The 13069-nt window shown below is 40.7% G+C and overlaps 1 protein-coding gene across 1 annotated transcript in view; it reads left to right on the top strand.

Moving 5' to 3' along the window:
- Positions 1–12578, top strand: part of LOC145396056 (nudC domain-containing protein 1) — a 28720-nt gene extending 16142 nt beyond the window's left edge. Inside the window, exons 8-10 of the mRNA XM_080269520.1 lie at positions 2236–2397; positions 5525–5687; positions 11529–12578. Coding sequence (XP_080125646.1) covers positions 2236–2397; positions 5525–5687; positions 11529–11770 — 567 coding nt within the window. The 3' untranslated portion in view covers positions 11771–12578. The remainder of the gene's footprint in view (positions 1–2235; positions 2398–5524; positions 5688–11528) is intronic.
- Positions 12579–13069: the final 491 nt, after the last annotated feature.

Raw genomic sequence — 13069 nt, 5'->3', positions numbered from 1 at the left:
CCACAGCCACACCACAACGCTCCTTTATATCCTCATTCGTCAGCCTGTCTCTCCACGTGACTCCACAGGCTCCTCTTAAATAATTCATTTCCACTGCTCTCACCCTTGACTTGTGACCTTCCAACAATGTCCAAGCTTCACTTCCGTACATTAGAGTTGGTATCACAATACTGTCATGTAGTAACTTTTTCACTTCCATGCTCACTTCCCTGTTTCTTATCACTGCTTTCAAGGAACCAGCAACCTTTCTTCCCTGCTGTACCCTTTCAAGCACTTCACCCTCCAAACCTCCATCCTTACTCATCACACTACCCAAATACTTAAACGTACTCACTTTTTCCAATTCCTCACCATCTAACCTCGTTGTACATTCACTAACTTCACCTCTCTCAAAGACCATCACTTTACTCTTCCCTACAGTCACCTTTAGGTTCCGTTTCTTACATACTCTCTCAAACTCATCCACCAAGCCTTGCAGCTCCCCTTCGTCTTCACTCAACAACACAGTATCATCTGCAAACAACAGTACAGGGAGTTTCCAAACACTATCCTCTCTCACCAGGGCCACTCCAACATCCACTACCCTACCTTGTACCTCTTTTATTACCCCATCCATGTACAGATTGAACAACCATGGAGACATGACACATCCCTGTTTCAAACCAACTTTCAAAGAGAAAAATTCACTTAGTTCACCATCTACACGCACTGCAGCCTTCGCACCATCGTACATACTCTTCACAGCATTCAACAACTTCCCATCTACTCCATATATTCTTAACACTTTCCACAATCCTTGTCTATCCACCCTGTCATATGCTTTCTCCAAATCCATGAAAGCCGCATACAACTTCTTTCCCTTCTCTAGAAACTTTTCCACTAAAGATCTAAACAAAAACGCATTTTTTAAACCCGTGTTAGTTGAGAGGTAACTGTATGAAAAAGATGTATGATAACTAAGTTTAAACTATATGAAAGAATAACCAGTTACAATTATGCCTCATTTAAAACTGTTTCATTATTAAGTTGCTCATGATTTACCATAAGCCATTTAAAAGTGAGGATTTTTTTTTTTTATCCTCAGTTGTGAAACAGGAGCGTGTTTCACCTAACTTGTAACTACAGCTTAGGGAAATCAACTATAGTATCTTTTCCTATGCAAATAACATTGATTTTTTTTTTATATAGTTTCTTCATTTCTTTATTTAGTCATACTGGCTCACAGAGACCCTGATGAATTATATGTGTGTAAATTTTGAAATTGATTTATGCCTTAGTTTTGCCACTACAGTTTCTAGAAATTATGTATATTCATCATTATGGTTATGATATGGATAAGGGTTTGGCAAAGTACATGATAGGTATACAAATTTCCAGGTAAGTTTGTACAGTACTTTAGCTGTAACAAACATCAATAAATCAAGTGTGGGCAATTAATTGGTCTGTATTAAGGTACAGTTATGTCGCTGTCAGAGTCACATCCTTTATTGAGTACCTTTACAGTTTACAGGTTAAAGTTGTTTCACTACTGTAGCATTTTGCCTGCACTCATCCTAGACTTTAAACACTTGAATCCAATCACATATTTTTCTGCTGTACTCTTTCTCCCTCCAGACAGTTGTATTCAGCATTGGATCTCTCTCTCTCTCTCTCTCTCTCTCTCTCTCTAATGTAGCTTTTTGCCTGCACTCATCCTAGACTTTAAATTCTTGACTCCAATTACTGTACATGTTTTTCTGCTTTGCTCTTTCTATCTCCAGACAGGTGCATTCAGCATTGGAGATACTATTTTAATTCGAGATGTTAGATATAATCATCGTTTATCACATCACTGCACGAGATCACAATCAAATTATAGTCAGTACTGTATTTAGGTGAAAAATACAAAAATGATGTGTGATAACTGTTTAATATATTGTCATGGAGTTGCTTGTCCAGGAATATTCATTTGCCTTCACCCAGATGGCTCCCAAGCAGATCATAATCACATTTGCATGAATAGTTACATGAAAAAATGAAAAGCATAATGATCTGTAATAATAATGTACTGTTCAGAGACTTGTACAATATATCCAGCAAATTGGTTGGAAGCCTTTATAAATAGTTCTCAGGGACCATGACCCAGTGCCAAAAAATAAGAAAAACAAGATGGTCTGTGATAATATTGTAGTAAAGTGTTATAGAGACTTGTATATCTTGTAAATTTGTTAGGATCCCTTATAAATACTTCTGCAGAACCCTGACCCAACACCTGATGTGCCAGTATATGACCCAGGCCAGTTGGAGGCGTGTGATCAGGCAGGGGAGGAGTTGACCTTAATGCATTTGTCTGCCTCTACACACACGCCCACAGCCATGGCTCACTTGGGGCCCACACAACACCTTTTCAATGCTCAGGTAGGATCACAGAAAAGAGATACATGTCTGTCTATTTGTTTGTAGCCAGATGCCCTAATCCTGGAGAGGGTGGCCACAAACATATCACCTCAAAGTTACCCTCTCCTCCCCCATCAAGTTTCTCTTCTTCCAGCTCACACTACCCTCCTTCATATTCAGGTACCATCGTGATCACTAATTTCTTTACCCCTCGGGCCTGAGGAAAGTTGAAGTCTGGGCTGAAATAGAACCAGGCGTGAGGACACGGTTATTCCAGCAGTCTGATATGATTCACTAACTACTTCATAACTGCACTCATGTGTTTTGTCCATGAGACTGAGTTGTGGTTCAGGTGAGTGAGTCTCATAATGAAGTGCCTGTGTCCGCTTGCCTGGCATGTCTCCTAGCTTGTTTTCACCTCACCTTGAGTTGGGGAGGGGGGAAGGAAAGAAATTAGTGATCATGATAGTACCGGTACATCTTATCTTTAAAATGAGATGAATATGCAGTGAGTGACAAGAAGCCAAGTGGCATCATGTAGCCCAGGAAACCATGTATTAAATTGGGTGGTTACTGTGTAATTAGATGGACACCTGGTGGTGTAGTGGATTCAAGTGCTCCAAGTGGATGAGGCTAATAAGGGTTTACATATGATGGGTGGTTGATTTTTATTGGCCATAAAGTTCAGCCCATGGGAGAGCAATTCATCAGTTTTGTCTTAAGTTTCTAGAATAAGTGGCCTAAAGCAGGACATTTGGACTCCTGAAGGGGCAGTAAAGGCTTGGAGCATTGATAGGATCAGCAGTTCTGTTGATGTTTGGTTTCCTCTTTGCTCTGTACTAGAACCATACAAAAAAAAAAAAAAAAAAAAAAAAAAAAAAAAAAAAAACTTCCCATAACAGAGGGATTAGAATTCACTTTGTGTGAGCATATTCCGCACCAATACCAGAAGGAAATGAAGTACACCTAGCACACTGCCCACTCTGCCTCTGATTTTAATGCTGCCTCAAGACACTAAAACATACTGACTCACCTGCAATTTTGTACATGATGTTGATGATCCTTTAACATAACCCTCTATGCCCTCTACAAATGATGGGAAGTGTCAGGCTGGCATGGTTGGAAGTCTCATCAAGTGCTTGTCTCAGTGACCGTGGGACCACAGTATCAATAACATCTTAAGATTTCTGAAATATTAATTACTCTTTTTGCTCACCAGCCACCCACTTGATGTAGTGCTGCTCTCAGGTTTCTGCCCATTCCTCTCCTCCATCCTTCTTTCCATCCATCCTCTTCTGTCTTTCTTTCCTTCATTCTTTCCTCTTTCTTGTGCCTGTGGGTGACTTTACACTCCCTCTTCTGTCTTTCTTTCCTTCATTCTTTCCTCTTCCTTCTGCCTGTGAGTGACTCTACACTGAGTGACAAGCCAAATGATTTCCTGTACACCAGGGAACCATTTACTATGGTGGGTGGTAACCATATAACCAAATATTGGCTCCTGGTGGTTTAGTGGGTAATAAAGGTGCTCCAATCGGATTGAGCCGGTGAAAGTTTATATCCAAGGGATGGTTGGGGTTTATTGCTCACGTAATGCCACACAGGGATGAGTGAGGCTGGTCACTCTCATCTTAAATGCCAGGACCAACTTTCCTAGCCCCAGGCTCCTATGCTCCTGATGGGGCAACGTAGGATTAGATGATGGATGGATGGATGGACCATTTGAAATCCCCCTTAAGCAGAAATGCATTGTCTGGCAGTAACAAGAAAAAACTACCTGAAGATAAGTTTTAAGCAAATCCTGCAGTAGAAAAAGAAAATAATAATAATAATCAAAGGCTTGAACAATGTTTGAATTATTATGGGACCCATTTCATTAAGCATGCTGTTTGATACAGTAGGTCATGGATTTTTTTTTTTTTTTTTTTTTTTTTTTTTTTTTTTTATATAAATTCTGGATCCAACCTCACCACTTTTACAATTTGGGAATTAGGATTGGGTAGTGACAATAGGAAAGCAACATACGTAACAAGATTCAGCGTTTGTAGACACATGATTGACTCTGAGAAAAATTCCTACAAAAGCTGTTGAAAAGTTTTATCAAAACAGTTTAAACAACAACTAATATCTCCCTCAGTGGACAGCCTGGAATACTGGCAGAAAATGGTGGGTTACCGTGCATATATTTCTCAAGTGGTAAAAATCACTTTATTATAATTGTTTTGTTATATGATTGACTGTTAAAGTGACAAATCTTGTTACATCTCATGGGGTGCCAGTTGCAAGTGGTTGTTAGCTAATAGTAAGTAAAGGATGGTGCATGGTAGGGACACCTTCAGGTGGTGGCACTAAAATAACCAGGCAGTGGTTTCCAGACGTGACTTAACTCTGTCCCTTTCCCTGAGAGGAAGAGGGTGGATTGCAAGTGAAGGGCAGCTTCAATGTGCATTTCATTGGGTTCACATCCAGGTGAGCTTTAGGCCATAAAGGCAAAAACAATCAAAGAACATTGACCATCTGTGCACTGTATTTGCATATTATTCAATCCTTTATTGCTCCCTCAGGAGCTTAAGGATCTGGGGCTTGGCTGCTTAGTCCAGACATTTAAGGCAAGAATGACCAGTTGTTTTCTGTGAGCAGTATTATGTGAGCAGTGAACTCCAACTATCTCTTAAATTTGGTTATAATGCCTTGACCCAGTAAACTACCAGACATCCATTTGGTTATATGGTTACCACTCATAATAGTGAATGGTTTCATGGTTTGCAAGAAACCATTTGGTTTGTCACTCAGAGGAGACTTATCTGAAGTTGGCACTATGTCAGTTGAGTGGATGGTGAGTGTGGCCACCAACCACAGGGATATGATAAGCTACAGTATCAGTAGTCATATTGCTAGTTAGTAAAATTTAGATTAATAAGTATTAGATATGGCAACCATTATTGATGCTAATATATGTGAGAGTTATCAGCAGAGTATGACTTTATTTATTTACTTATTTATTTAGTTTTTTTTTCCATATCTTCTTAATTTAGAGGGGCTGAATATTTTGCTGAGTAAGACCATTACACGGTTCTAATAGTTGTGTTTAGATTGCCTTTATATTGTAAGTAGTCTCTCATAGTGATGACATTTTCTCTCTTTTATACAGATAGAAAGAGTTGGTCCTTCAGCATTTTGTTTACGTCATGATGTTGATGCTGTACTGTGGCAGCCAGAAGGGGATGATAAATACACACATACTGCCACGTACGATGCCTTTGGTTATGTCCGGGCTTCCAAGACATCAGCAAAGTTCACCTGTGCCTCCTCTGGTAAGTTCACATGTACTACTGATGTTTACCTTATTTTGTGCATGCTGTCTTTCCCTTTCTTTGTAGATTATGAGTAAGCTTACAGCAATAATACTGTATTTGGTATGAGGAAGAACTTACAGCACTCAGTAGCAGTGGCATTGAGGTTTGATTAAGGAAATATTAATAAAACGGATTATGAAACAGCAAAATTTACGGTGGATTACTCAAGAACATCACCATATAACAGTTGGAATGCTGTTCACACAACCGTGCACTGTGCACATGTGTTATATATGAGCTTCTGTTGTAACGTGGCGGAGTTTGGCAGTGGTTTGGGTTGAATGATCAAATAGAAGAAAGTCCTGTGAGCTATGGTCTTGGTTCAATTTTCCTTCTAAGTAATTTAACTTGTTTCACGTGAATTAACTAACGAGCTTATTTTCTGGACTGTGTAAATACCAGCCTGGCTGCATAAGCATCAGTCTGAGATCAGTAACATCAGAAATTCGGGCTGAGTTGTTAGCACTGCTGACTACAAAGTTGTCAGCCCGTTAGTGCCAGGGTTCAAATTCTGGTATGGGCAGCTGGCATCACTTGACTCAGGTGTCCATCCAGCCTTTGTGGGTTGCTAGGTAAAATGAATGCTGAAGGTAACACCTAGGGGAGATAACTTTGGTAACCTGGATGAATCAGTGGCCTAGTATCCCAAGGTGATGGGTGAAAAACCCACTACTGGCTCAAAGGCCTAAGTTACAGAGATGAACACTGCAGCTAAGCACCTCATAGTGTCTGCCCCTACCTTTACCGTACCTTTAATGTGACAAACAGTATTCAGTATTAAACTCTTTTGCCATTGTCTGTCAACTTGTACCTTTTCTTCATGCTGGAAGGTTGCTCTCATTCAACCTGTCCTGAAGAAGGATGACTGTTCCCAGTCCTCTAAGTACCACCCAGTTGCTATTTCATCCAGTATTTATTAAGATTTTAAATATATTATTAACAACAAATTTTGAAAGCATCATTCCTGTCATAACCTTCATTCTAATCACCAGTATGGGTTCCACCAGGGATGCTTCTTTGGTAATCTTTTCACATTCCTTTCAGAGTCCTGATCATGCTCCTTTTGGGATTGGGCAAAAGCTTTGCCATTGCACTTGACATCTCAAATGCTTTCTATTGAGTCTGGCACAAATCTTTAATTTCTAATTTGTTCTCTTACAGTTTCCATCCTTCTGTGCTTGCTTTCATCTCTAGTTACCTTTTGGTAATTCTATAGCTTCCTCTGTAGACAGCCACCAGTCTTCCCCTAGAGCTATCAGTAGTGGTGTTCCTCAGGGTTCATGTCACCGACTTGTACTTATATTCATCAGTGACTTTCTGAACTGTATGTCAAACCCTGTCTGCTCTTTTGTTGATGACTCTCTCCTTCATCCTGCCATCTCAACAGTTACTTCAAGAAACAAGGGATGAGGCTATGGCACACCTAATGTCTGACTTGGCTCGTATCTCTGACTGGGGTAAAAATAATATGGTTGTTTTTAATGCATCTAAGACTCAGTTCTTACACCTATCAACCCGACAAAATTTTCCACAGGTATACCCATTAATGTTTAATAATATTCAGCTTAATCCTGCATCATCCTTGAACATGCTTGGGGTTTCATTTACTCGGGACTTATCTTGGAAAGATCATATTACATCTCTTGTAAAATCTGCTTCCAAGAGATTGGGTATGCTAAGCCGTCTCCGCTCTTTCTTTACCCCTGCACAATTGTTGACTCTATACAGGGGTTTTATCCGCCCCTGTGAGGAGTACAACTCTCATGTGTGGGGAGGCTCCCCACATACAGCTCTTCTCAATAGGGTGGAGTCAAAGGCTTTTCGTCTCATTAACTCTCCTCCTCTTACTGACTCCCTTCAACCTCTGTCTCTTCGCCGCACTGTTGCATCTTTATCTCTTTTCTATCACTACTTTAATGGTCACTGCTCCTCTGAACTGTCTGCTTGCATTCCTCCACCTCTACGATGGGCGCGTAGCACCCGTCTGGCAGCAAACTCTCATCCCTTTTCTGTCCAACTCTCTAATGCAAGAGTTAACCATTACTCCCAGTCTTTCATTTATGCAACTGGTCAGCTCTGGAACTGTCTCCCTCTATCTGTATTTCCTACTGCCTATGATCTCCAGTCTTTCAAGTGCAGTGTGTCCAGGCATCTCCAAATGATCGGATCTTGAATTTGGCTCTCTATTGTATTTTGTTTTTCTCTTGGAGGGAACTGTTACTGCAGGCTCATGGCCTTTGGTTCCTTCTTCCTCGCATAAAAAAAAAAAAAAAAAAAAATCCACATCTTTCAGCATCCATCACAGCAGTCACTTCAACAGACGCAGGATGAGGCTATGGCACACATAATCTCTGACCTGGCATGTATTGCTGATTGGGATAAAAGTAACCTTGTTGTTTTGAAGGTATCCAAAATTCAGTTTCTTCATTTTTTGACCCACCATAATCTTCCACGGTAGTTTCCGTCAGTATTTGACAATATTCACCTCAGTTCAGTTTCATCTTTGAATAAACTTGAGGTTTCATTCTCTCGGGATGTATCTTGGAAAGATAATGCAGTATTGCCTCTCAAGCAAAATCTGCTTTCAAGAAAACAGTTGTGCTTAGACAACTGCTTCCCCTGCACAGCCACTGACTTTATACAGAAGTTTTATTCACCCCTGTTTAGAGAACAACTCTCCTGGGTTGGAGGGCTCCCAACATACACTTTGTCCGCAGAGTGGAGTCAAAGGCTTTTTGTTTCCATTCTCCTCTGCTTGCTGACTCCCTTCAACCTCTGTCTGTTTGCCCCACTGTTGCCTATTTATCTTTTCTGCCATTACTTCATTGGTCACTGCTCCTCTGGATGGTTTGTCTGAATTCTTCCACCACTGTGGCAGGTATGTAGCACCTGTCTGGTGGCAACAATCATCCCTTTTCTGTCCAACTCCCTAATGCAAGAGTTAAGCATTACTCCCAGTCCTTCATCTATACAACAGGTCAGCTGTGGAACTGTCTTTCTCTGTCTGTTTTTCCTTTTCCCTATGACTTTCAGTCTGTAAACACAGTGTTTCCAGACATGTTGAAATTAATGGATCTTGAATTCGGCCCTCTTTTAATTTGTACATTTTTCCATGGCGAGAACAGTTGTGCAGGCTTCCAGACTTTGGTTCCTTCTACCTTGTTTAACCCGCCCCGTCCCGACGACGTATGGGTACGTTGCAACGATTTGCATTTGCCAGTCCCGGCGACGTACCAGTACGTCGTGCAATTGCAATGTGCATAATTTCGACAATTTTCAATTTTCGCATGTGATTTTTCGTATGTATACACGGGACACCTTCCTCTATTCCTGTACAAGATACCAAGCAGGGACAATGCCTTACACTGCATAACCTCCCCCCTCCCCCCCTCACGCCATTGTCTTGGCAAAGGACCTGTTACCAGTGACCTGGCTAGTAAAGTTATTCAGGGCCAGAGTGATTCCCCAATCGATGACAATGTGGAGGACAATGTTTACATAGCATTAGAAGAAGAAACAGCCAGAAATAATGATCAGGTAATGTGGCAAAAATAGGTCAGGTATGGTGATTAGTTAGTGAGTGAAACAATGCTTATAATGCCTTTATTACTGCTTGAAAACCAATATACTGTCATACTACATATACATTCGTACCAAGTAAATAAATAAATACCATTTATGAGTGGATAAAATAGTTACCCTCCCATAGAACTCGTTTTCTTTGGTGCCAGCATGTTAGAAAACCCACTCAGGTAAGGAGGAACTCCTACCTGGATTGGGCACTTTAAACCTCAGGTGAGCGATTTCTCTATGAATTTTCGATGTTTCTCACCAAAAGCGAAGGTTTTAGCCAAAAAAAAAAATTTCGAAAATACCTCGGGACTGGGGGATGTCGGAGGTGCGGAAAACCTCGGGACGTGACGGGTTAAAAAAATAATAATAATAACTGGAGATGTGGAAGGTGGTAAGCTGAATTTTTAAAAGTTTGTAAAATAGGATTAACTGTTTTGAATTAGTACTGAGGGAAGGAAGTCAGAAGTGCAGACTACTGATGAAATGCATAAACAACTGCAAATTGTACAGGCTTTGCAGTGAACATGTGAAGAATGTGCAACCACTGCTTAGAACATGGGCACAGCAGTGTTTTGTTTTATGTGCATTTCACATGTCATCATCATTATCCCAACCCTAATTCCCATGAAGATGGAGTGAGGTAAAATCCATTAACATTGGAGAAAAACAAGGGTAGGAAAATTATCTAACAGCTTTCATAGTGAAATGGGAAATGCAGCCAGTCACAAATCATTAAAGTTCTGGAATCCTGGCTTCACCTCATAAGCAAAGCCATTTGCAATATTTTTTTCTTTATAGCTGTACTTCACATTCACCTGTTGGTGGTAGTTGGTGATGACCATCATCCAGTCACTTGCTGTAGTGTTGCCTGCTTTTTTTTTCACATTTGTCATTTTATCTCTGTCTCTCCTCCACTATTCCTGTTTTTCCCTTATCTTCCTGTCACTTTTTATTAGCCATCTTTCCACATCAGGCAGCTCCACACCTATAATGACAAACCTAATGGTTTCCTGTAACTCAGGAAACCATTTACTATTCTGGGTGGTAACTATATAATTGAGTGATGTGTGGAGCCAGCCATGGTCCCCATGCTAACTAGGTGGAGTGATGCTAGTGTGGCATCCATCCAGGAACCAAACCCCATGCCTTGCTGTTGCTGGGTGCTGTCAGCTGCAAGGGAACATCAGTTCACTGCACAGGATGGCCCTGCAGTTGCTTGACTGCAGTTGGTGAACCTACTTAGCCAGACAGACTGGTGTTGATCAACAGTGACAACAGCAACATTTCCCCTGTGGGATTGAGGCACACTTTTATTTTTAAAAACATAAAAAAAAAAAAAAAGTGCAGAACCTTTGTTATATGCTCCTCCTTACATCGGTCATCGTTCCCTATCGATCCATTGTCATTTCTTTAGCTTCCTTAACTACCATATCTTACTTTATCACTCGGTCATTTACCATATCCATCCACCTTCTTCTTGGTCTATAATGCCTCCTCCCACCTTCATACCCTCTTACATGCATGCATTTCATAAGTGCCCTAGAATAATTATTTGATGCTTATTAATATGAAGATTTAAAATTATCATGATGGAGGAGTGCTGTGGCATACTTCAGATAATTTCTTTCGTAGCCAAAAAAGCTGGAGTGAAACAGCTTTGACAGACCAAAGAAGAATGGGCTTACCTGTCAGTTCTTTTTGCTGTGGCTGTAGCTATTGACAGTACATAGTTTACTGCATGGCCCCTCTAAAAGAGTAACTGATTCATGTTTTTAAATGCTTTATTGAAGTTTTAGAGCATTGACGGAGAAAATACATGTGCATCAAAATTTATTGGTATAGAGGTTTACCTTATCAGTAAAAGTTTTCTTACTTTTGACTGGGATGTTGGCACCTGCACCATCATCCCTGGTCAACAGTAATTTGATTCCACTGCCCATGTGCAGATATATGAGAAACAGTGGTCACTGTTATAGATGCATTGTGATAATGCTCTTGAAGTGCCAGTCAAGGTGAAGGGAAGATGATCGACTCTTTAAATCTCTGGTTGGAGGACTTTCAGTCACAAAATGTCATTAGGTCAAAGGCCTCTTATGTTTACACTTACTCCTAAGTGTTTTGACTCTGATATTCAAGTCTCATGCCTTTGCACTTACAAGAGGTAATAGGAGACTGGTTGTTGTTGCATCACTCATCAGCGCGCTTTTGTGTCTCTCCCCACTCTAGACATGTCATACGTGGCTGTAGGTGACACGCGAAGTCACATCTACGTATTCTACCAGCCGGGCGTGGTTGGTGGGGGAGAGTTACGGAACCGTAAGTCGGGGCGACGGCTGGGTAAGGTGGCACGGCAGTTGGTAATATCCCTGAGGACACATGACCCTGTAATGGGACTGCACGCTGCTCCAGGTCTCCTCTATGTCCTTACAGAGAAAACCCTCTATCTGTATGCCCTTCCCACCTCTTAGGTTAAACTTTGGTTATTAGACTGCACATATATTTTTTTTAAAATAGATCATAACACTGAAGTTCCAAATGCATCCAGAACTGTTGTTGAGGTATTTTGTTTGAAGTTGTTAAATAAGACACTACCACATCTTGTGCTTTAAAGTGTGTGTTTTTTTTATGCATCATGGATTTGTTTGTAGATTAAATGTCAGTGTCAGTAGTACAGTACTTTATTGTCAATATGTATTTCATTCAGAGGGCAGTATTCTGTACTTGCATACTGTGTATGGGCCATGTTTACCAAGTGGCTGCCCTATACACTTGCCAGAGAGACAGTTACCCCAGCTTGCAGTTTTGAGTTAAGAACCCCAATGAATGAGCCATCATTGGGCAGCAGTTAGGAAAAGTACGTGGCTCTTATAAAAAATACCAGTACCACCCTTCTTTAAAAAAGGGAGTCTGAGATGTGAAATGAGTCTCAGCTTGGTCTTATAACCTCTGTGCCTGTGGCTTAGTGTCCTGCTTAAGATGATGAGAGTTGGGTATCATAATTATCAAGCCACACTTCATTCTTAATTGTAGTATCTCACAGGATAGGTAGTAGATAGCCACGTACTTCCTGTACATAGGCCTGTATACAGTAATTGATAAAAGGCATTTCAGTGTTTCTTTCCAAAGTATTGTTGCAGAAAATCCTCCTCCCACTCCCTCCAGAATCTACAAGGTTAACTAATGCTTTGAAGCACCGTAGCACCACACAAGATGACCATGCTTCCAGCAATAAGGTGGTGTCATGGGACGTCATTGTCTGAAGTGAATAGCACAGTTAATATATGGGATCATCTGAGGGTACTGTCATCCCTGATTTCCAGAGCTGTGTCTGCTTGATGGTGTTTTCACATGTCTTACTGACCGTGTTATGGTGTGACGTTGGAATATTTAGCTGTTATGAGAAAAACTGACATTGATATCGATTACTTGTAATATAGTATTTAGTGTCACCTTGCTCCATCTCAAAATACATACATGTGTAATATCAAGGTGTGGCTTAGTGGTCCTATTCCTAAGCTGATAAGCAGGTAACACAAGTTCAAATTTCAGTGTAATTAGGAGATTACTGGGAATAAATTTGTCATTATGAAATTCAGTACTCTGAAAAACCTGCTGACATGCATAAAAACACCCATGCTGTTGCCAGTACATTGTACTGTATGAGATTCTCAAGTCTTATTATATGCAGTGGGACAAGCAGCATCCAAACTGTGACATGTGAGTAAGAAATGTTTCATGCAGTAGCACCATCTGTTGGTGTGCTGTAA

Source organism: Coenobita brevimanus, chromosome 34 (assembly GCF_032717465.1).
Source record: "Coenobita brevimanus isolate Jiangsu-jjx chromosome 34, ASM3271746v2, whole genome shotgun sequence".
Lineage (NCBI taxonomy): Eukaryota > Metazoa > Arthropoda > Malacostraca > Decapoda > Coenobitidae > Coenobita > Coenobita brevimanus.
Note: the sequence above shows the minus strand (reverse complement) of the source record. Positions and strands in the feature narration are given on the sequence as shown.